The sequence below is a fragment of the Pleuronectes platessa genome, chromosome 12, assembly GCF_947347685.1.
Source record: "Pleuronectes platessa chromosome 12, fPlePla1.1, whole genome shotgun sequence".
Classification (NCBI taxonomy): domain Eukaryota; kingdom Metazoa; phylum Chordata; class Actinopteri; order Pleuronectiformes; family Pleuronectidae; genus Pleuronectes; species Pleuronectes platessa.
The window spans coordinates 14,497,888-14,522,990 of NC_070637.1; the positions used below are offsets into that span (position 1 = coordinate 14,497,888).

A 25,103-nucleotide genomic window follows, 5' to 3' on the forward strand; every position below is an offset into this window, starting at 1 on the left:
GAGAACACAGAAATTTGCACTGGCTGTTTTACATTACAATTACATTTTCAGTCTCGGTGACAATACATGCACCAGCAATTCAAACCATTACTGTGATTTACTCACGGCATGAGTTCCAGATTCATTGCTAAATGAAATAACTCTCTGACGTGCACTCAACAACTTTACAGTTTTTACATTTGACATTTACTCTGTCAGCTGATTGTTTACGGGAGGGGGGGGGGGGGAGTATCATTATTATTATTACAAAAATGGTCAAGTGACATAGGTTAGTGTTTAAGGTCAAGGTTTGTCCACAGAATACTACAACATTCTCACTGTTTGTGAACCTGTGGGAAAAAGGAAAAGCCCTACTCTCAGGATACCTCCATTGTGTAATGCTGATAATTTCAAACAGACGTGCGCGCAAACACACACACACACACACACACACACACACACAGGATTGAAAATGACATTGCACACTGACTGAGAGAAAAAAAAAATCTAATGCTGGACCAGAAGGATCTCAGACGATGGTCAAAACAGATGATTTGAATGTTGGGTTTTCAGGGAGAAACCCTGAAAGAAAAACTTTAACTTATAAGAAATGCAAAGACTCAAACCTATTGTGTATCTCCATTAGGTTCACAAGTTAAATGTTTTTATCTGATGAAAAGTTGCCTAATGAAGAATATTGTTTAATTTTCACTGGCTATCATGTGAGTTTGCTCTGCAGATAATATCGAAAACCTCAAGTAAACCGCACGCTTGGTTCCTGGAATGAATGAAAATAACTCCACTTTAATTAGTCAAACCCTTGAACTAGCCAACATGGTTGACCTGTTTTTTTCAAGAACAAAATCTGTTGAAATAATAATGTTACACTTGAATGTTGTTGTGTATGCATCTTAACTTCTACCCCCAAGATCGAATGAATGTTTGAATTTCCGATTAAAATAAAAATAAATCCAGGAGATTTGTAATTTCTACAAAATTGACAATGAAAATCTTGCCATGTGAGCTACAATCATGTATTATGTCACACAATAAACCAGCCGCATTTCATAACTCAATAATTACTATATTTGTATGTTGAAATATTTCAAACTACCTCAGAATAAATCTATCACTCACTGTCAGCTTTTCAAAAGCCTTTTTTCTTCTCTTACCTTTCAAATATGTCAACCAGAATGCATTACACTGGAAGCTGCTAAATAACTGTAGGATCTCTTTAAAGAGGTAACGAATACAATACATATATATTTGTCTGTATGTGTGAATATGATTTTGCAAAAAATAAAGATCAGACAACAAACAACATGCGTTGTGTTGAGAGTGTTGTCAGATGGCAGCAGGATTTAGACAGATACACACACACACACACACACACACACACACACACACACACACACACACACACACACACACACACACACACACACACACACACACACACACACACACACACACACAGCTCATGAGAACCAGCTGGCACAGGGGGTCACAAGAACAATGCTAATCTGAGCTCCAGTCACAGTGGAAGTACAGGAAATAATAAAGATGGCTGTTTTTCTTTGTGGGAACACTGAGCTGGGTTTTATGTTTCGTGGGAGCACAGATCCAACAGCAGTTATTATTAAGGCCAAACTAAAGCTGATTTATTACATTGAAAAAGGTGCAAGTTAGACAAACATGACCAGTTACAGCTCGTATAAATATTTGCAATAAGAATTTTATTACAAAAAGTGAACACATTAATAGCAGTTATCAAAAGAGAAATACATTTTTAGTAATAACATTAACAAAAGACATCCTACAAACGGTTTAGATATGTAATTCTAAAAGCAGAAGCACATTGGTGTTGGATATGGTTCTATTGGGTCTTTACTTTTAACCTTTTACCTCTACATTCACTAAAGTATCTGTTCCCACAATAAATCAACAATCATTAGTGTTGCACTCACACCCCCACACACACACACACAGGTGCTATACTCTGTCAGTGTCGTGCACTGTGCCTTCCAGCTGATGTAGAATCTTAGACCTCAGAGCACCGTACCTGCAAAGGTGGGAAAACGCACAATTTAAGACAATACTCACATACTGGCACTCAAACACAAATCAAATATACAAACATTTATTTACAATTATATATAAAATTGTATATTCTTTAAAGGCTTGTGTTGCTATTTGTTTTTAGCATTGTCATAAAATTCATTTAAAAGACCAACCTTGTGTTACATGTCTGTCTTTATCCTGTCTGTGACTGATTTTATTTTAGGATTTACATCTTAAATTACTACTTAAAATAGTTTATATATAAAATTACTCACAAATACAGTAGTTTCCGTTTTCTTTTAACTCCGCTAAGAAGGTAATGTTTACACCCCTGTCATTTTGTTTGTTTTTAAAGCAACATTATGCAAATAGATCCATGACAAATGATCACAAAACCTGGAGGAAGGATGTATTCAGGGTAATTTCACTTGAAATAAACTACAGTTCAGTAGAGGTCACTGGTAAAGATTAATTTAAAGTTCACAAACAATCTTTTCAGGGGATTTCTTAACAACAGAAAAATGTGTGTACATCACAGATTACAAAAGAAAGAATCATAGGTTTTGAGCCCACATGCTGCAAGATGACACACACATTCACACACACAGATCAACACAGACTCTCACACACTTCTCAGTCATATGATTTCAAGGAATACACAATGGTGTAAACAGCTAGTGATGAATGATTCAAACAAACACTGTCCTCATTGAAGAGCAGAAGCCTTGTTTTGATTGTGTCATGCCGGTAGGAGACACACATATTGGCCTCACATTATGAAACAGATGTGCTGTTAGAGAAGCCGTTCTGTCTGGACTGAAGCTCTTGACTTACTTTTTGGTCAGTTTGTTTATCTCCCGTTCCTCTTCCTCTTTGAGTTTCTCCACGAAGCTGTCTAAAACAGGGACCTCGAACTTTATGTACTGGGCAACCTGGGGAGACAAGGTTCAAAGATATCAGCTACACACCTTATTGGTTATTTGATAAATCCAAACAGTGGGAATAAAATGATGAACATTAAAAATAAAGGGGATGTTACTCATCTCTCTTTACGGCTGGCGTCAATATAATTACAACAACAAAAAAAATACATTTTTTCCCTTCAAATATATTTTATACAAATATATCTATACAAATACATAACAACAATCTAATTATGTATCAAAAACAGGGAAATTCATAAATAGATAAATAAATAGCTTAATGTAATGTCCTTTTGGTATGAGTGAGAAAAAAACTGTTGATTTTTTTTGTAATATTGATATGATTAGTAATCTTCAGTAAACTTTATCCATCAATCTCGAAAGATATCTTTTAGGTTCATCATCATTTTTCCCCGCATAGACTTGCAAATTAAAGTAACGTTAAATAATAAAGAATCCACAATCAGTGCTTCAAAAACAAATATTTTTCCAGACAAAACTGTCCAGTTAATAATGTAATAGTTTGTTCCTGAAGAACCTCCCTTGAACCTCCTTCAAAAGGCATAAACAAAGACGACAGCACCAGAGAAGATGAACGGTTGAATTTCTCCTGTAGGACAGAAAGTGTGAAATGGGTAGAGCGTGTAGACATGCTTCAGGAGGACACAGGCCTCAGTTTGTGGGGGTGCTCACACTGCCAGGTGCCCCCCAAATAAAGTAATGTAAGAGTAAATGTAATCTTTTAATACTTAAAGCAACAAAAACTAAGTTTTAGTGTGTGTGGGTGGATATTACTAATCCTGGAGAAATACATCTAAATTATTACTGGACACCACTGGAATAAGTCAGATTTATTTCGTTGGCGTTTTCAATAACACAGAAAACCTCTCCATCAACAGTCCAGTTTTATTTATAGGACTTATTCGCAGGGTACTGTCGGCCATCTCAGCCTATTGTTACCTCAGCCCCAAAACAGGATATCTTTTCTTAGCTTACTAAATTTAACCCAGCTCTATCATTGGCCCATTGTATCCCTGTGTGTCTTTGTTGAGGACCAAATATAAAGAAAAAGGGCTCAGTCATCATGAATGAGATGAGAGAACAGAGAGAGTGGTGGCAGGAGACCCGGACTCACATCGTATGTGACTTCCTCCCCCAGGTCGGCCTCCATTAGGAAGATCTTGGAGATTTCCTCACAGGGGCCAAAAAGCACGCGAGCCACCAGAGGGTATTCACCATCCCTCAGGCGGGTCCGCTCTGCAAGGCCACAGAATAAGAAAACCGCTATAGATACACAAAAGCACAACATTTCTCATGACAGCACCACAACAACATATACAACTTACCTCCAGACTCGTGCACCACATACAGGACAAACTCTTCAGATGTATTCTCCACCTTAAAAGACACAAATACACAAATACATTTCTCTTTCTTTAGGTGAAAACACCACTAGTTTCCTCTGCTTACCCTAAACTTGTGGAGCAGCAGGTTGAGGACTTGTGCCGTCGTCATGGAGCTGTTCACTCGTACGTTAGTGACCGAGCCATAAGATGGAGTAAATACAGACGTCTGAGGGCAACAGAAACAAACAGGTGACATCTTTAACAGAGAGGACACTTTGTGTTTGATTCTTAATTTGATCAGGGATTTCTGGAACATGAACAACTTGAACAACGGAAATCTGAATCAGAGAGGAAATCCCTGCAGCTGGATTCGGTTCAATAACAACACACACGCACACTCACATCGTGTACTCAGGAGAAATTAATGAAAGGACTCGTGTGACCTTGTATTCTGTGGCACACAAATGAAATCAGCCCACAGCAGGCTATTGTGAAACTAAGTCGAAGTGCAGGCACACCCACACAGGAAAACACTACGCCTCTGCATCTGGAGATGTGTTAACAACGGGATACATTAACATGTGTGTGTGTGTGTGTGTGTGTGTGTGTGTGTGTGTGTTGTCTTCTCATTGTACCTTGTGGTTGTAGAAGTGTCCGTTGATTGAGAACCTGTGTGCGCGCAGGCGCTGCAGGTCTCTGGCGGTGTGCGTCTTTGGCCTCCTCTGAACCCGCATGAAGGAAGCGTCGCTCCTGGTCCTCAGCAGCTGAGGAGAGTCTTCCTCCTCCTGAACACCCATGTCATCACCTCAGGGAGTCACGGAAACAAAAACACGCTCCTCTTAACACATGCATCAGGTGGGGCCGGTTTTCATCCGTGTCAGACATTGGGATATAGATTAACACAAAGATGGATCATCGTGTGGAGTTCCACCTAGTCAAGTTTTACCTCTGACCTCGAGGTTATGTTTTCATTGTTTGTCTCTGAGTCAGCAGATTTACACGAAAACCAATGTATAGATTACCATGCAACTGGTGGAGGGATGCAACATGGTCAGGGAAGAACCCTTTAAATCCAGATCAGGGTCAGATCAGTGTGTGCAATTTGTTGAGGATGTTAATAAGAATTCTGGATTGAGTCGGGCCTTGGCGGAGGCCATTCTAGTTTTTCTTTTAACTTCTTCACCTGGCCTGAAATTGTGATGCATCATTTTAAGAACCACAAACAATTTAATCAAGATTTATTCAAATTAGTTTATTTTAAACTAATGAACAAAACTTGATTTATTAAGCAAGTTAACAGTATTTTTCAAAGTCAGAAAATTAACAATTTCCTTTATTCTCTAAGAATTTAGACCAATATTTGACACATTGGCCAATAATTCATGTTCATATTTAACCCTATTACTGTGTCTGTATCCCACAGAATTACACGCTTTCCTCCATTGCATGGGTTTCCACATATTATAAGCAGCAGAAATGTTATTAATTAATTATGAGATGATCACTAACATAACTTTATATTAAATAAGGGTCAATCCCATACCATGCACTACGTATTTAATCCAGGCAATAATTTAAGGTCTCTTAATGAAATAAGTGAGTAAAAGTCGTTATGATGACACATATCAGTGGAAGAGTTATTGTGACAGAGATTGAGTTCTGTTTCCGTCCAAATTTCAAATCCTAACAACGTTAGGATCATCACGTGACAGAAATGTGGCAATGAAACCGAGAACAAGGATCTGGATTAGCAAACAGAAGTAAAGAGAATTAGTGCAAAGAAAATACACAGTTCCCCATTAGGGAAAGAAAACCTCTGTGAGACGTCAGCAGAAACTGCTTAAAGAGGCCAATGTCAGACCCAGACTGTTTGGTGTAATCCTGGTCTACACGCGGCTGACCTGATCTGATCTGGACGACATCTCATCGGAGCTCAGCACGTGAGCCGCCCTTTCCACTGGAAACGCTGAATGAAGCACTTGTGGAGCCCTATCTATCTCAGTGTGTGTGTGTAAACTGCTACTCTAATCCGTCAGGCGCGTGTGTGAGTGTGTGTCACAGTGACTGCATGTCTGCAGCGTGTTACTCACTCTCTGGTCCAGTTTCACTGCCAAGTGAATTATTGTTGGACTCTGCCGATGCCACAGCAGATCTATCGTTTCTGTGGCAAGATGGAGGAAAAATATATTCACTGTTTGTTGAGTATAAAATATATAAAGTAAAATAAAATATAGTGTATAGCATCCAGGTACTCTGCAGTTTAGTAGATCTTAACTCAAGGTACACTTACTAGCTTTTTTTCTGTAACTTTCATTGGTTTTCATGTGAGATGCAAAGCAGCAGGTGACGAAACAAAATCTCATCCACTATTCTCACTCCTTTTTCTGACACCATTTACTTCCACAACATTAATGTCTCCATTTTAACTTGGGTTGCAAGTAACAGTTATTTGCACTATTGCTTAATTTGACAATCATTTTCTTGATTATTGCAGTGAAGTCAAAAATCCTGAGACCCCGCTTCTAGGCACCTCAATACTTTGGACCCCCATTATATTAAGTATATTATGTATTGGCCAAGGTGGCACTGTGGTCCAGTGATCCCAAAACACTGTCGCGTGTTTTGGGTCTGATACTGAATACCTGCTTTGGTTTTCTCTGGCTTCATCTCACAGTCTAAGGACATGCAGGTTGTGTTACTGAGAAATTCTAAACTGCCCTTAAGTGTGGTCTCTCTCTCTCTCTCTCTCTCATCTCAGGATGCAGTATTCAGATAACAACAACAATTCTTTTTTATTTTTATTTTTTAATTTGTATTATATGAATTGTTGCTGCTATCATAAATTTATTGTAAATTTTTCATTTTGTTCATTATTTTCGATTTATTATTATTAAAAATGTTCTTTACATCTTTACAGTGTATACTGTTATTTCCCCCTTTGGAGATAAATAAAGCCGTCTTTTATGTTATCTTATCTTAATTACAAAGATATTGGCCTAAGACAAAAAATTCACCACATCAGCAGTATACTGCTGCGACATCATGTACGACTTCACGAGGAGTTTCCTCAGCTTCCTCATTATACAGGGTGGGGGTGGGGGGGAGTTTGTAGAGGGGATTTATCTGCTATTGTGTGAGAGGTCTCTGTTAATATGACTGGCTCTCATCTGTTTGTTCAGCACATGAAGGCATCAGTGTGTCAGACTGGATGTGGCTGCTGTACCGGTTCAGACGGAGTCTTTCATTGTCATCGTACATCTGAAGTCGGATTGGTCGACGAAGACCCCAGTAGATGTTCAGCAATCCCTCGAGGATGAACTCTCCTTCTTCCTACAAACAGAAACACACACACGGGACAATTATTATCTGCGGCCCGTGGAGGAGGATATCCTGTTGGCCGTCTGCCATAGAGGCTCAGCATCAGGTGTACGTGCAGGAACAGTCACTCACAGCTCCAGGGTGACCCCCCCCTCCCATCTTGGAGAAAACCTGTAATGCTCGGCCCACCCTTTTTTTGCCCAGCACAGGGGTGAAGTCACGTCTGAGGCGTAATAATGAGAGCAGCATCGAGGCTGCTATGGGTCACGTACACACAAGGGGACGTGTTTTGATGTCATACAACTGAATCTCTAAAATTAGAAGAAAATCCTCACACTGCATTGCAGTGTATGTGCTCTGAGAATAAAGCAAAGAAAATAGCCTTACCCTGTTGAATATTATTAGCTTTCAGAAGTAAAACCAAGAACAAAACATCTCTTCCATGAGGTCAGACAGTCTATTAAGTTTTATGTGCATATACCAAAACTGAGGCGGCAATAAATCAGATGAATTACTGCTGTGATCCCTGATTATCACAGTATCTATGGATACTTTGTCAGCTCCTTTGTCGCATCACTCATGTGATATCATCACTATATCTAATTAGATAATCACATCCAAATCTTTCAAGCCGCTTATAACAAGACCATGAATTGATTTGTCACAGAGATTACTCTAAGAGTCAGAGAAGGACGATGTAAGGTCAGCTGATCAGCTGAAAGGCCGTGGTTAGCCCCAAAGCAAATTTGGTTCAAAGCCAAATAATTGTTTATTGTCATTTAAGTGTAAACACATGAATACTTCAAAGTATGTGTCAGGGTGTGAAATGTGAACATTTGTTAGTTATGAAGCACTTTATACATTTGGCCTCACTCTGCTTTGATAAATGATGAATTATTTATCTGATAATAGAAAAACAAAGCGTGGTTCTCAAAAAGATGAGGGTGAAGAGTTTAAAAGTGCAGAAACTACACAAAAGGAGGGTGTGCAAACCTTTTCTTGTCTTCATTATAGAAACCAAAAACATATTTGATAAACACAAGGGTTCTTTAAGTTGAGCAAGACAAAAATTTGGCATTGAAAATATATGATTTAGTTAGAATTGTTTATTTCCACTGAGGACACTCAAACACTGTCTGAAAGTTGTTTATGGAGTCAAGGAATTCTTCACGCTGTCTAGTGTCTCAGCCACATGATCTATGGATTTCATGTTTACAAGGTTCATAGGTTAATTTTTCATGGCTACAATTCCTTGTGGTTTCTTGTGTGTGTTACTGTTATATGTGTGCATCCCTGGGTTCAAAAGGAGGCCGGGGAAATGTACAACATGCTGAGCAAATAACACAATTTATGATGAACAGTGGGTTTTAGTGACATTTTTTGATGAACAACACTCATTTTAATGTGTCGGTAAATGTAAATGTCAACGGAGAGAAAGAGAAGAAGCAGAAAGTGGATTTTTGGAGTTGTGTCAGCTCATTCCCAGGGCTTCATTGTTTCTCCAATATAAACATTCAGAGCAGCTGCACCATTGAACTTTGCTAATCCGCCACTCCTGAGCTTCCTGAACAGGCATGAACACACCCTCTCTCTCACACACACAGACACACACACACACACACACACACACACACAAGCACACGTAAGGTCAGCAGGGCTATTTTTGGGAGGAGCGGTTAATCGCTCGGCTGCAGTGAGCCTTTATAAAGCCTGGATACGCTCTGGTCCAGTCAGACTCAACTTAGAAAACGAGACGACTTCACTCTGCTCTGCTCCGTTCAACTGACGTTCAAATACAGCATCCAAGGTGAGACTGCTTCTTCGTTATTTATCTCTATTATCTGCAATTTTCTATCACAATTCCTGAAAAAAGGATTCAATTAATTTAATAATCTCAACACTGTATCTTCCGGGTAATTCTATAAAATAGGAAAGAATGATGTTCATTATTATCAGTTGATTTGTGTATTAGAATAATTAAAGTTTAAAAGTCAGCAGGCCAAAGGGTAAATGCAGATAAACAACCATTATGGACATTTTTGAACAACTGACAGAACTAAATAAAGAAACTGAAAAATCTAAATCACTGTCTAGACTTTTTCATGGAAAGGGTTCTATGAATTTTATGTCACTGGCGTTTGTAGACAAAGAGCCACAGTCTAAATGTTTTTATTTTTCCTCTCCCTCTGCAGAATGAAGTGCAGGCGCTTGTTGCTCTCCTTGCCTCTCTTACCCACCATCACTGAGACGCTGGAGGACTCTCCTGTCCATCCCTCATCCTCCCAAACCACCCAGGGCTCCCAGTCTCTAGACGACTACATGAGCAGCATCCAGGCCCTCGCCTGCCCCGCTGAGGCCCCGAGCTGTGGCCCCGTCAGGCTCCAGAGGACCCCCAGGCTGCGGCAGTTCTCTAAAGCTCAGATGAAGCTTTCAGCCTCACTTCCTCGCGGATCTCCCCGCGCACTAAGGACTTCCAGACCTTCTAGTGGGAGTCTGAGCAGCACAGAGGAGATTTCTCTCAGACTGGGCAAAGAACGAGACTGCAGGGGCAAAGACCCGGTGGACTGGCTGTTTGGTCAGATAAGGACTTGAACATTGCGGTTGTTGTTGTTGTTGAAAGTCCTGGGGGCACTTCGGAGGAGAATCCCGGATCAAACAAGGCTGGAAGAACCTGCTCTATTCAGGAGGACTTGAACAAAGCAATGTCTGATGGGACTTATTATGTTTGCTGGACAAAATCACCTTATTGTGCTTCAGTAAAATGAAGACGTCTTTATTTTTTATGCACTGAGGACCGAAGTCTACATGTTTACATTGTTAAATAGTTCGTAAAGATTCAAGGGATATAGTTTGTAATAAAATGCAAAAAAAAATTCACGTCATTGTTTGTTTGTTTTTAAGTTTCTCAACAAAAGAGCTCCACATCATTACATTTTATCAGTAAACTATTATATATCATTAATAAAAATTTAGCAAGCAAAGAAACAGAGTTACATTGGCGATATATAATACAAAATGTAAACTTCCCAGCAGTATATGAAGAAATTAAAAGCATGCAGTTTTAAAGTGATGTACAAAAACCTAAATAATTTTCACTTTAGTGCAATATTTTCATGCTGTTTTGTTAAATTGTTCTATTTTTCAAAGTTGTAACACTAACTGGAATAACTCAAAGTAGAGCTCATTCCTCCGCCCAAAATCCCCCTTATATTCAATCAAACTGCACCAAATTTCACACACTCATAAATATCAGTCTCCTAAATATGCCAGATTTCCCACCCTATTCTGTGTAAAAGCAGTGAAAATATTGAAAAACCTGCAATGTTAAAGTAAGTGGGAAAAAAATCCGCCTACATGTCTGGATCCACTCCAAAGACTGATAAGTTCTTCCCTCAACCACATCACATCCTTCTACCAGGTTTCGTGGAAATCCTTTTTTGTAATCTTGCAGAAAAACAAACAAATGAAGCAGCAGACGAATGCGGTGAAAACATGACCTCCTCAGGGGAAATAACAACAGCAGCCGTATACAACTGCTGCAGTTAAATGCTGCATTCATAACAAAAACCTTGGTGCTAATAAACCAATAATCACTACAGTGGTGTCTAAAAGTCTGACTCCACTGGACTCGTGTATAACTGTCAAACAGTCACAAGTCCAGCTTGCACACTTTCACTTCTATAAGATCATAAACACAGTACGGGGATATATAGTATTTGTGAGTTTTGAGTTTTTGTTACTTCAGCTCAAGTAAAGGATCTTAATGCTTTTTCCACCACTAATCAAGAGGGAAAATAAAATGTCTACTGACATCTAGTGGTGATCAAAGGAGCTGCAGTCGCGGCTTTTGAAACTGAAAAGTGCTTGATTTTGGCCGCTAGGGGGGGCCGCAGGTGCATAGATTGATATTTGGTTATTGCAGCAGACAAGCCTGGCAGATACTTTAAGCCGCTCCTGTGTTTGCCGTTTACCGACTTGGATTAAATACTAAACTCCATTATAAGGTTCAAACATTCTGTGGTAACGTGTGGGTTGGAAGGATAAGGTGATACAATCCTTTAATCCGAAGACTGTACGTTTGAAACCCCTTCAGGACATTACACGAGTTGAAGTGCTCTCAAGCAAGGCAGTGAATAACTACCACCTCTGCTTTGAGAGCAGTAATAAGCCTCCAGCAATCAGCATAATCTACTGTATCACAGATGCAGCTTCACTTGGAAGTACAGGGACACATGCTTGAGCTTGTTTTTCTGGGTCGTTTCAGCCTGCATGGGGCAGATCATCCATGCCAGCTTGTTGACAGATCCTCCCACACGATGACTAACACACATCACCTGACTTCACCTGCACAGCGTGACCATGATGAAATCCTGAAATCAAATCCCCACCCCGTTTCCACCCGCCATGTCCCACTTTCTAACACACAGAACCCGTCTGTGTCAGTCCAGAACAACCTACTCAACACTCAAACATGTCAGATACAGTTGACCACTTAAAGCTCTGTCTGGGAATTAGTGTGCATTCATTCAGTGACTGTGTTATCTGGAAACTCACATAGATGAGTTTCCTGTTTGGCCAGCTTCCAACCTCAGAATGTCTCCGCTCTACAAACTACTCTACTGAGTCAGTCCTGACTAATGGCTGGACTCATCCATCTGGTGCAAGAGGTTAAACAACTTCAACAATGTAACTATAAAATGTCATGTGTAACTTATTAATGAGTGTATATAATCGGCATTATAGTTGTCAACATACTATCATGGCTTTTATATCTGTACAAAGTCTCTTTGGTCGCTGCTCTGAAGCTTTTCAACCGTATCACAGGATCTCCACCACTTTAAGGATGTTCACTATTGACAATGGAAAAGGTTGTAGACAAATCAGTCCCAGCACAGAGTCCACTAGTTTTCACAGTTTCACGTCTCACTGTAATACAGAGGATTTTTTGTTAACATTTGCACGTTTGCACTTGTTCTGTGGAACAAAATCAAACTTGTTTTGTTCATCAAAACATCCAGATAATAAAAGTGGGCTGATTGATGTTTTTTTTATCAGTAAGTGCAGCATTTCAGTCAAACTTAAAAAATGAAAAATATCTCAGTATTAATGCATAATATTAACATTTTATACATTTATTTTTAAATATATTGAAGGCTGTATGACCATAACTACCAATAAAGCAAATACAATGTTTTTGAAAAATTACAGGTAGCTGTGAATACAGAAAGTAGAAATGTTCATCATGGAACTTGAGCTGATATAAGGGAGTTATTATTCTGTTCTGGCTGATTTGTCTGTTTTCTAAACTTCTCACCAAACCGGTAAATTTGGGCAGCCTGATCAATAGCACAGAAATAATTCAAACTGTAGAATCAATTTCACTACCGACGTGTATTTATATAAAACATAATAAACTGATATATAGGTTATTAGTGTGGGTCGAGGCGCAGCACAGTGGTTTCCCTGTCCCAACTTCTCAGCAGGTTCTTGGTTTTGATCCCTTCTGTGTGGGGTTTGCTGTCCATGTGCAGTTTCTCCAGATACTCTGGCTTCCTCCCAGAGTCATGCACACTGGGCTTAGGTGAGCTGGAGACTCTAGACTGACTGTAGCTGTGAATGTGAGTGGGAATGTTCTCTCGCCAGCCAATCAGAGCTGGGATTGGCTCCAGCCCCCATTCAACCCATAAAGGATAATCAGTATAGAAGATGGATGGATGTATACATAGAAACGTATACAATATGATGTACGTATTTATCCTCTGTCTGCATACCTTTACAGTTATAAATATTTATTTCATAGAACTACTTTATTGCAGTACTACTTGTACTTACTATTGTACAGTGCAGTCCACAGACCATCCACCACTGTAGTTTACTTATTCCTTACCATTGTTTAACGTGTTTTCTCAGGTTCTTTCAAGCACTACTTTAAATGTGCAGATACCATAATGATAAGCTACAGCTTTGTGATGCAATGTGTTGAGTTATTTCTCAAAAATGTGATTTTCAAACTTGCTCTGTTTAATATTCTCTCATCAAGTGATTACATTGTTTAGTATTATTATGAGGTCATTTTTAGAGGTTCAAGCTGCTGTGTCCCTATTTTTGTTTAATATAAAACTGGTATTATGATATCACTGCCCCATGCATTATACATGTGTATATACTTCACATGTACCAGCAGCAGGTCTGTCTGTGACTGTGGGGGATTTTCCTAGAATGAGACGACATGGTGAGTGCGGCTGGAGGGGCACGAAAAGAGGGACAGATCGTGACCACCCAGCTCTGACCACAAACACACACACACGCACACCCACACACACATACACACACACAAACACACACACACACACACACACATATGCATATAGAATGTGCAATCCTCCGAAACCTGCTTGCGTACACAAAGGGGAACTCCTGACCATAAAAATCAGTGCAGTTATCAAACCAATAGCCAAAATTCCTACAAACATCTTTGCAAACAAACCACATCATTTACTGTGGAAATGCATCACTCAGCAATGAGTGTATCAGACTGAAATGTGTGACACCCGTCCCCCCTTCCATTTTCATTTTCTTTAAGGGGTAACAGGGGCTTTTTGTGGTTTACCAGCTGTATGGTTTGTTGGAAAAGAAACCAGGAGTTGCAGATCTGAACTAAACTCAAAATTGCAGGTATTTTTAATCCTCAATGTCTAAGAATCAAACTGGTTTCACTTTTGTATGTGTTCAACAAACACAAACGCACGCACACACACACACACACACACACACACACACACACACACACACACACACACACACACACACACACACACACACACACACACACACACACACACACACACACACACACACACATACAAACACACACACATACTCACACCACCACCACCAAGGTAGTATCTCCCCTTTTTTTCATTCCGGCCATCTGTCAGTGTTTTCTTACCTCACGAGTCCTCAGCTGGAAGTTTTTTCCTTCGTGGTAACAGTTGTAGGTCCTCAGCAGTGACAAGATGTCAGACCTGAGTGTGAACCACAAGCAAAGAGGACATTTTAAATAAGCCACCACCATTGTCATTTCAATTTAGCTTTGTGTGTGGTTACTGTGCAGCGAGGCATGCAGCGAGGCAGCTCACAAAAGGACTTACTTTGGAATAAGTTTCTCTTCACTGAGCTTCACGCAGGTCTGATGCTCACCCATTCTGTCTAGAGTGCAGCTGTGGAAAAGAAATAAGCAAAACAAAAATTAAAATCAACTTTATTAAAGGTTGAAGACAGTCCTAACTAAGAAAGGCACTCAGTAGAGCGTGGACCTAACTGTTCCCGTATTTCCAATCAACCGTCACCAAATGTCAAACACTCCTTGATATCAGTCTCCTAAATCTACCTTGCTCCCTGAATCATCCCCTGAATGGGAAAATGTTGTGAAACGTGCCACCTTGTAATTTTCAAGAAGGTAATTAGAAAATTCCTCGATCATCACCAAAATTGTATGGGTTCTTCCCTGACACATACCATATCCTTGCAAGTTTTTCGTGTAAATCTATCCAGAAGTTGAATGGATGTTATCCGGCTTACAATCAATCCAACAGACAGGGGTGAAAACCTCCTTGTCATATATAGCTGATTGATGATTATATGTTATAATGATGTACATGCACAAACAACCTCTATTATTCCCACGTTCCCACATGAGAGGACCACATAGATGCACATTCATGTTCTGTTCAGTTTCAATTTGATCCTACTTGAGGGCAGCGTCAAACTAATGGCTCCTGTTTTCAAAGCAGACACAGAGAGTTAGGAGAAATCACATGGTGTTTTTGACACGGAGCCAACAGTGTGGCAGGTGAGAGCTTAAACAAGAGCCTGTAAACTAACACAGTGTCTGTGTGTCACGTTCAAGGATAAATCCTGTTACTGTGTATATAAGCAAACACCTAATGATGATAAGAAACAAACAGTGAGATCCATGGGGGAGTTTCTGCAGGAAACAAACAGTGTTCAACATTTTTGTCTAATAGATTAATGGTAAAAAAAAAAAACACAGAAAAACAACATAAACAAACAGGAAAATGTATTAAGCACTATGTCCGGCAAAGTGTCCATTTTTGTCGAACAGTCCCGTAGGAATGTGTCCCTGATCCTTGCATCCTGAGTCTTGTGTCATGGTATTTTAGGGGGATAGTGCTGTGGGGGAATTTCCTGGTTTGGAAAGCACAGCTCTGAGCGAGCGGGGGAGGAGCCCCGGTATAAAACAGCAACATGTGGCGAAGCAGCTCAGTATCAATGCTCAGCTTGCCTCCAACATGCAGCTTCACCTCCAGTCAGTGTGTCAGCTCGCCCTCCTGGGTCTCTGCTGTGTGCTGATCACAGGTAAGACCCTCACCACTCATCTTGTGTGTTTTTCTTTGATGAATTCTAGAGTTGGTAAAAGACAAGTGTAGATTTGCTGCTTTATTTGGGACAAACTGACTGAACATATGAAGTTGCAGCAGCTGCTCCTGTTGCACCCAGTGGAATTAGACTGTAATCCTGTTTGCTGTCTGTGCAGTGAGGGAGTCAGACGGCACGTTTGTCCCTGGACGATGCTTGTGTCACGAGACGGTGTCAAGAATCAGAGGGCCACTGAAAGAGCTCACAGTCTACCCCAAGAGCCCCACCTGCAACACGGTCACAGTCATGTGAGTACACACACACGCACACGCACACACACACACAAAAACTTGCACTTTTATCTTAGTGAAGACAGTCATTGGCACAATGGATGCCTATGCCCCTTCCTCTAACCTGATCCATCACAACTAAAAGCTTAACCCTAACCCTTAACTAAACCTTATTTTAACCCTAACCCTAAAAGCTAGTCTTAGAACTTGAAGAGTCATTTGGGAAGGTGTGGACCAGGTAAAATATGTACTCACTTCCCCAAAATGTCCTCCCTCCATAAGGCCACATGTAATCAAAATGATCCTCCCAAAAGGACGAGTACACACACGCGCACACACACAGATGAGTGTGACTAACGGTGCGTGCTTTTGTGTTTTTCAGAGTGACAAACAGTAACAATGAACTTGTGTGTCTGAATCCAGAGGCACCGCTGGGCAAACGGTTCATCCACTGCTGGAACAGGTGAGACAGCAAAGAACTACATTGAGAGAGTGCATTTCCAAGGTGTTTGTAAGAAAGTAATCCTTCTATTTAGGTCAAAGAATAACACCTAAGACAAAAAAGGATCTTGATGTGTTACCTAACTGATCACAGAATATGCAGGTCCTATTTGTTTGCAGAGAGGTCCCACCCATCTTCATATTTCCAGCAAATGATCTCATTTGTTGCCAAGCTAGTTCCCATAGCCCGACCTCTGATAACAAAGCACAGAGTTTGTACTCTGATCGCTGGCTGAGATTTGTCCTCAGCCAGCCAACAAAGAATAAGGAAATAAATCAAGTTAATTTAAATAGATCAACGTTGAAACTTTTCACGGACCCACCGCTCAGAGATTTTTTCAATCCTTGACTTTGCAACCTGTTTAGCCTTTTTGATGCCTTTCCTTCTTAGTGTTCTCCTATATAAGCTGTAATAACCACCACATACACACTGAATGCATTATCACATCTAACCTGCACAGATGTTTGGTTTTAATCCGAACACTGTCTGATGCCACAGAAACATCTTAGCTCAATGCCCCACGTTCAACTTTGAATTGATGTTTTCTAGAGCTCACAAATTGGGCCGTGATGAGAAGCTCTGCCTGAAGAGGAGGAGAGGCAAAGGCAAAGGAAGGAAGCGTCTGCGCTCTCGACAGAGGAGCCAGGACCTCAACACCAGAGCATCATCTTCAAGCTCCTAAGTGTCAGCCGGGCATAGCGGTCAACAAAGCTACAGCACGGAGTGTGTGCATACAGACTGTTGCCAACCTGCGGGCGCTTAACTCCAGGCCACCAGCGACAGTGCCACATTTCTTTTTCTGTCCAACAGCTCAGACATCAAGCTTCTCTGAGTTTCCGCCTGGGCAGTAAACCAAACTTGTCTAGGCCATCAGCAGGAGGGTTTTATTTGTGCAACTGACTGATATAATGTTGAAAGATGTACAGGCCCTGGTGGCTTGTCACAACATGTAAAAATTCGAGCTTTATAACCCTATCAAAAATATTGTATATGTGTAGTTCTGTGTAGGCAGCTGGAAAACATATAACTGAACATGTTGTTGGTTATTTATTTTTTGTATGAACATGTTTTTTTAAATAAAAATATCTGAACAATAGAGTGGCCTTGTGTGGCATTTACTGCTAGAAGTGAATGATGGGAACGATGTCCGCTTCCTTGGCAGGAGATGAGAGGTCACTTCACCCGCAGTCTCCACTTTGGTTAATAAACGACAGGATGTGAGTTCGCGGCAGGGACAAAGCAAACATATCTCTCCAAACTAAAAACAGAAACTAGCTTTGTGTGTTATCATGATGAGAGGGTACAACAATCTCAACATCTGTAAAGGCGAGCACACAATCGCTGGGGGTGTTTTTGGCCCACGCAAGGTAATTTATTGGAACATATCACTGGTTGTTATGTTTATTACCGACAGTGATTGTTATGTGGTGTTGCACAGCAAGACGCAGAGACATCCTGGTGATCGGGGTGTGGACTGTTGTGAGATCGGGTGTTTGTGGCAACTCGAGATCCTGCTTCACCTCTGCGCTGAGAATCAATGTGAATGATACGACAGGAAAAGTGCAAATGGTGCTACATGAGAGACAACACACACACACACACACACACACACACACACACGCACACACACACACACACACACACACACACACACCTATTACGTTTGCCTTCATTTCCCCTGTGTCTCCATGACTTCTAAGGACATTACATTAACGTCCTGGAGACTTACTCTAGCTTCAACCATAGTTACCACTTGCCTAATCCTAACCCTTACCCTAACCTTAACCTTAACGTAACCATAAAAATCTTTGCCTTAAAATTCAATTATTTACGACTTGCTTTTTGTATAAGGAAGACAAGCACCCATTATGTGACTGTGTAAACAGGTTTAGGTTCACACAGCATGAGTAATTCCTGTACCACACATACACGCACACTGAGGTCTAATACTTTTGCATTCTTATCTCACACTCTCAAATCATTCTTGGGAATTGAAAGTGAATAACAAGACATGTTGCAACCTGTGTCCTTTTCCACCTGCTGTAAAAGCTGCCTGGTGATTGCTCAACACTCAATAGCACACAAAAGTGAAAGTAAACTGATCACCTCCGTCCTTTTGACCCTGGCCAGGTAATATGAGGGGGTTTTTCCACATCCACTGTGTTATGGATGAACACAGTGAAAGTATGTGGGTGTAGTTCAAGGCAAGATTGTTCATGTGTTCAACGGAGTGAGAGTGGATTGTTACTGAGTTGAACTACAGTGTTGATGCTGGATCATATACAACCAACAAAACCCCCTTAAATTCATATATAAATACACACACTAACACCTGATGCATTAACTTTAGGTAGTGTGCATTGACGTCTAATGGTGTAGTATGGTAATATTTTTGTGTTGTCTGATGTAAAACTTTGAATGTATGTAAGGTAATATTTAATTTAATTTAAAATGTGTTTATTCTTTGTAGTGAATCTTACTTTTTACAATATAAGAATGTTTTTTTAAATATATAGAACTACTAAAATTATAGGAATAAGAAAAAAGAAACATCTTGTCAAATTCAACGACATTCTCTCTTTCATTTATATATGTAACTACATATAAAAGTGTATAATCTAATCTATATGTGGGTCAATGACGTATAAGGATTTTCAAAAGGCCAATTTTAAAGAGTTTTTGTAAAGAATGATCTCATATTTTTGTTCTTTAATGTCACCGTCCCCTTAACAGACTTATTTTTCCAGTAGAGTGCATAAAATTTATTTAATACAGGTCTTGGTATTATTTGTCGCATCACATGATGAGTGGTCGCTCCAAATGATATGAAAACCTCCTATCGTTTAAAAAGATCAATAAACAATAAATTCCATAGAAATGTTTGACTTTAACCAGATTTTATTAAGATTTGATAGAATTTTCATGAACACAAACAGTTCCTAACATTTTTTTTTTTAAATCTCATCAAGAACATTCAAGTGCAGCACACATTGGTATGAACAAACATTTCATTAAACTGACTGCTCTTGTGCTACATCTGCATCAACCACAACTGGTGGAATGTTCTCCATAGATGGCGGCGTAAGGTCCAACATAGCATTTGCAATATTTTTACTTTCTCTGTAAGCTCTGGATGCCGCCCTCCAGTTCTCTCTCTGATTTTTGTTCTCTCTCTCTGTCAACTCACTTGACTTGGCATATGGAATCTCTCCCTGCTGTTTATTTTGGACTAATAATGGATGAACATTTTCATGCAAGTATTCATTTCGTCCAGTAATGAAAAACACATTAGAGTAATATGTACTTCATGTTGCTTTATTTGTAGTTTACATTTAAAAAATGTTTTAACATACCTTTCTCTTCTCTGAGCAAGGTTCTGCGCTTCAGGGTCAGAATTAACACGCTGCATATTTTTCTTGGAAGTGGCATCTGGTAAAATTAATTTAAACACTTCTAATTAAAACACATAATAAATAACAAATTACTAATAAATTCATAATAACCGAGATAAAATTACATGTTACATTTTTGGGGTGGTATTTATTCATGAATAAATAAATTGAATTTAAGAAAAGCACCAAACTCCCAATCTAGGACATATACAGTGCCTTGCATAAGTATTCACCCCCCTTGGACTTTTTCCCATTATGTACTGTTACTAACTGGAATTCAAATAGACTTAAATAAACTTTTTCCCGTTTGATCAACAAAACATGCATAGTACTTTGGAGGTGCAAAATACATTTTATTGTGACACAAACAATAATGAGAACAAAAAAGTGGACATCTGTTGGGTGCATAAGTATTCACCCCCCTGTGTCAATACTTGGTAGAACCCCCTTTCGCTGCAATTACAGCTGCAAGTCTTTTGGGGTATGTCTCTACAAGCTTTGCACATCTAGAGATGGAAAGGTTTGTCCATTCTTCTTGGCAAAAAAGATGAAGCTCAGTCAGATTGGATGGAGACTGTCTGTGAACCGCAATCTTCAAGTCTTGCCATAGATTCTCTATTGGATTGAGGTCTGGGCTTTGACTGGGCCATTTTAAGACATTAACATTCTTTAATCCAAACCATTCCTTTGTAGCTCTGGCTGTATGTTTAGGGTCATTGTCCTGCTGGAAGATGAACCTCCGCCCCAGTCTCAAGTCTTTTGCAGACTGCATCAGATTTTCTTCAAGGATTTCCCTGTATTTGGCTCCATCCATCTTTCCCTCTATTCTGACCAGTTTCCCTGTACCTGCTGAAGAGAAGCATCCCCACAGCATGATGCTACCACCACCATGTTTCACTGTTGGGATGGTGTGCTCAGGGTGATGGGCAGTGTTGGGTTTTCGCCACACATAGCGTTTTGCATTGAGGCCAAAAAGTTAAATTTTGGTCTCATCTGACCAGAGCACCTTCTTCCACATGTTTGCTGTGTCTCCCACATGGCTTCTGGTAAACTCCAAACGGGATTTTTTATGGCTCCCTTTCAACAATGGCTTTCTTCTTGCCACTCTTCCATAAAGGCCAGATTTGTGGAGTAGACGACTAATAGTTGTCCTTTGGACAGATTCTCCCACCTCAGCTGTGGATCTCTGCAACTCCTCCAGAGTAACCATGGGCCTCCTGGTTGCTTCTCTGATTAATTTTCTCCTTGTCCGACTCTTCAGTTTGGGTGGACGGCCTCCTCTTGGTAGGTTTGCGGTTGTGCCATATTCTTTCCATTTTCTTATGATGGATTTTATGGTGCTCAGAGAGATGTTCAAAGCTCTGGATATTTTTTTATAACCTAACCCTGCTTCATATTTCTCCACAACTTTATCCCTGACCTGTTTGGTGAGCTCCTTGGTCTTCATGATGCTGTTTGTTCAGTAATGATCTCCAACAAACTCTGAGTCCGTCACAGAACAGGTGTATTTATACTGAGATTAAATTGCAGACAGGTGGACCCTATTTACTAATTATGTGACTTGCAAATGTGACTTGTGAATGCAATTGGTCGCACCAGATCTTTGTTAGGGGTTTCACAGTAAAGGGGGTGAATACATATGCACTCAACACTTTTCAGATTTTTATTTGTAAATAATTGTGAAATCCATGTAATATTTCCCCCCACTTCCAAATGATGCACTATTTTGTGTTGGTCCATTACATAAACTCGCGATGAAATAAATTTTAATCTGTGGTTATACCATGACAAAATGTAGAAAAGTCCAAAGGGGGTGAATACTTATGCAAGGCACTGTATCTATCATGTAAAACACTCTGCACCACATTTGGTCGCACCGCATGATATTTTTCTAGTTCAGTCAAAATTTATAGCCACAGAATTGGCCACCTAAATAAAACAAACTAGGTCAGCACAAAAGGTCAGTATGAAATTTAAAATCAAAATATTTATCTTTAGAAATAATTTAGAATTCAGAGGTTTTTTTTAGGTCATACCACATGATATCCAAATGTGGCAACTAAACACCAGCTGTGAAAAAGACCCTAACCCTATAGAGTTAAAAACCTGTTGCTGCTTCCATGGGTCCTTGGCAAAATGGTTTATTATGCAACTTCCTGTCTTTGAATGGATTTCATCATCAAAGTCCCAAATTGGTAATTTCTTGATGGTAAATGGTTTTGTATTTATATAGCGCTTTTCTAATCTTGATGACCACTCAAAGCGCTTTACAGTACAGTGTTACATTCACCCATTCACACCCACATTCATACAGTGCATCTATTCGCAGCACTTTGATATTCTATGGAGGGGCATTCAGGGTTCAGCCTCTTGCCCAAGGACACTTCGGCATGCAGATGGGTCAGACTGGGGATCAAACTGCCGACCTTCAGGTTGGAGGACGAACACTCTACCCCTTAGCCACAGCCGCCCATATGATATTTCATAAAATATACATCATCAGACAAAGTTTGTTTGTTTGTATACTATGATGGAAATATAAATGCAAATGCTTTGCAATTTTATACAGGATTACAAAAGATTTTCGAAATCATACCAAATATGGCAGAAATAAATTGAATAGATTTTGAGTAATTTCAAAGACGTTTTCACAAAAGCAGTCATGGCCGGACCACAGGTTTGTTTCAACACTCAGCCTCTAAAATAGAAATCAATTCAGCCACATGACACAATGGCGCCATCTAGTGTCTAAAGTACGATGTTCACCAAACTTCCTCAATCTTGTTCCAGTTTAGTTCAATTGACTTCTTCTTATTAACTTATATTAACTCACTAGTGAACAGCTCATAGAAACACAGCCTGCAGGATAGTGAACAGCTTTAATGCCGTCTTTACTGCAAATCGATAATTGAAGGATCCACCTTGTTTTCATTTAAGTTTATAAATCTGGGACTTTGATATTTTCTGACGTGATCCACAGAATTACACTGCATCATTTGATAACATGATAAAGGAGGGGAGTCCTTTACACTGGCAGCACATATAGAACAAAGGAGAACAGAAGAACGGAAGAATAAAATTGCTTGCATGAGCAGAGGTAGTCACCACAAAAACCAGGAAACAAGACTGACCACACAGCTGTTTGACTGGGAAGTGATCACTGGAAACTGAGGCACAAATTCAGCTAAAAAAAATAAACACTAGGCACTAAAAATGGAGATGATAGCCTCTTAGGTTCCTTCAAATCCTTTGCTCCCTCACATATTTTACACACAAATTCAGCCCACACTGTCATCTGGCCCACATACTGTGTGAGGATGATGGCATTTCGGTGACCTGCTCCTCTTTGCCAGATCTGGGCCACAGGTAAACCATAGCAACACTGCATGAGAACCAAAGAAGGCCAAAATTGTTTGGTGCTATCTGACCCTTATTCACCATTTACTACATGGGCTACTTTAGGTTCACATTCGGCTACCCTCTGCCTTAAGCACCGCATGTTTGCCAAAAAACGTCCACATTCGCTATTTTATAAGTGGGCAACTTAAGGCTGACCTCCATTTCCGGGTCACAAGAAGCCCAGAAGTGCCACATCTATGCCTGAAGTGAAGTCTGCGATAATGCTCCATACCTCCTGAATCAAAACTCATCTAATAGGATTGCTCATCATCATGTTAATTCCTGAGTCCATATCTGGACCCATCAGCCCTCCACCATCTCTGTGATGACCTCTGACCTCCCCCGCTCTCATCCGAGGAAACTGCTGACAGAGTAGGTGCATGATGGGATGGTCAGTCGGTTGCTCATACATATTTATACATAATAACGGGTGGATAAATATTCCATATCTTAAAAGATTCCAGTCTGTGACCATTATTATGAATTATTCAGCCATTGCACATGACTGCACAGGAGATGGAGAGATGGATTAATGCATGCGCACAAATGCAAGAAAACAGGGGTCACTGTTTTTTGGGGTGATGCTGAGATTTTGGTGAATTTAAATAATCTCTTCTCTTCTCTTCTCTTCTCTTCTGTGTCCGTTCCCCCGGTGGACAAAGAAACCTTCATTGCAGGTCTGCTAATTGGTTTGATCATTGCGAGATTCACACCCAATTATCGCACCTTTCACCGGCAGCTGCGCCCCTAGACGATCCATGCCAGTGCGTAAAAATGCGTAAAAGGCTCCAAATAACGCACACAATACCCATCTTTCGCCAAATGCACTCGGTGGGAGAATGAACTTTTTCCATTGCAGCTATTACTGCAATGAATGTAAACAAATGAAAGCTGAGGAAAAGGATATTTATAACCAGGAATCTTAGTATAAATAATTCAAAATCCCAAACAACTGTGGCCGTTTGTATCCAACTTCGGCGCTCCTCTAGCGACCACATGGCTGTTTATATGTTACCTTCCCTTCCTCCTGATATCTCCTTCAGTAAAATTATTCTGCAATAAATCTGAAATCAGTTCTTACCATAGCAGTGTGCGTCCTCCGTCCTCTTCCTTATTCCAGCGACGTATCCCGTGTATTGCTCGTAATCTTCATGCCTCCCTGGCCGAGCGGTATTCGGAGCCGGGAGGACACAACCGACAGATGGGTGATCCAATAGAAAACGCGCAGTGGCACGCCTGAACCAATCAGCAGTGAGAGTGGGACGGCAGCGTCAGGGTCGCATACCTCTCTCTCTCCTCCAGATCAAGGTCTGTGAGCGCTTTGCTTCAGTGTCATCAGTAACAGGAATGAGTTCAATTCTTCTTCATTGAAAATTCCTTAAAATTCATAGGTTGAACTCGTGCATTTTGACTGCTGCTACTTCTTCTGATATCGGTTTTACACATTAGATCAACATACAACACTTCTGTAATGTTTAAGATGTTTTTAACCACACCAGAAGAAATAGTGGAGA

General features: G+C 40.2%; 2 protein-coding genes across 2 annotated transcripts; one reads left to right on the forward strand and one right to left on the reverse strand.

Moving 5' to 3' along the window:
• Positions 1-1,694: 1,694 nt before the first annotated feature.
• Positions 1,695-24,816, reverse strand: rassf4a (Ras association domain family member 4a). Its single transcript, XM_053435959.1, has 11 exons — positions 24,671-24,816; positions 14,779-14,847; positions 14,577-14,652; positions 7,533-7,639; positions 6,400-6,470; positions 4,945-5,114; positions 4,434-4,535; positions 4,310-4,361; positions 4,099-4,220; positions 2,875-2,972; positions 1,695-2,041 (listed from the first exon to the last, which is right to left on the reverse strand). Exons 2-11 carry the CDS (start codon positions 14,829-14,831, stop codon positions 1,972-1,974), a joined length of 921 nt encoding a protein of 306 aa, XP_053291934.1. The 5' UTR covers positions 14,832-14,847; positions 24,671-24,816; the 3' UTR covers positions 1,695-1,971.
• On the forward strand, positions 15,853-17,894 carry LOC128453220 (C-X-C motif chemokine 2). Its single transcript, XM_053435978.1, has 4 exons — positions 15,853-16,006; positions 16,185-16,314; positions 16,679-16,759; positions 17,348-17,894. The coding sequence occupies exons 1-4, from the start codon at positions 15,940-15,942 to the stop codon at positions 17,478-17,480; spliced, it is 411 nt and encodes a 136-aa protein (XP_053291953.1). The 5' UTR covers positions 15,853-15,939; the 3' UTR covers positions 17,481-17,894.
• Positions 24,817-25,103: the final 287 nt, after the last annotated feature.

What these genes read in the sequence shown, in the direction of transcription:
- LOC128453220 (XM_053435978.1), top strand. Translation starts at nt 15,940, where the DNA reads ATGCAGCTTCACCTCCAGTCAGTGTGTCAGCTCGCCCTCCTGGGTCTC. An exon ending in CTGCTGTGTGCTGATCACAG is followed by an intron (nt 16,007 to 16,184) that starts GTAAGACCCTCA and finishes CTGTCTGTGCAG; the next exon opens with TGAGGGAGTCAGACGGCACG. An exon ending in TGCAACACGGTCACAGTCAT is followed by an intron (nt 16,315 to 16,678) that starts GTGAGTACACAC and finishes TGTGTTTTTCAG; the next exon opens with AGTGACAAACAGTAACAATG.
- rassf4a (XM_053435959.1), bottom strand. Translation starts at nt 14,831, where the DNA reads ATGGGTGAGCATCAGACCTGCGTGAAGCTCAGTGAAGAGAAACTTATT. An exon ending in TCCAGCTGAGGACTCGTGAG is followed by an intron (nt 7,640 to 14,576) that starts GTAAGAAAACAC and finishes TTCTGTTTGTAG; the next exon opens with GAAGAAGGAGAGTTCATCCT. An exon ending in GGGAGGAAGTCACATACGAT is followed by an intron (nt 2,973 to 4,098) that starts GTGAGTCCGGGT and finishes TTGTCTCCCCAG; the next exon opens with GTTGCCCAGTACATAAAGTT.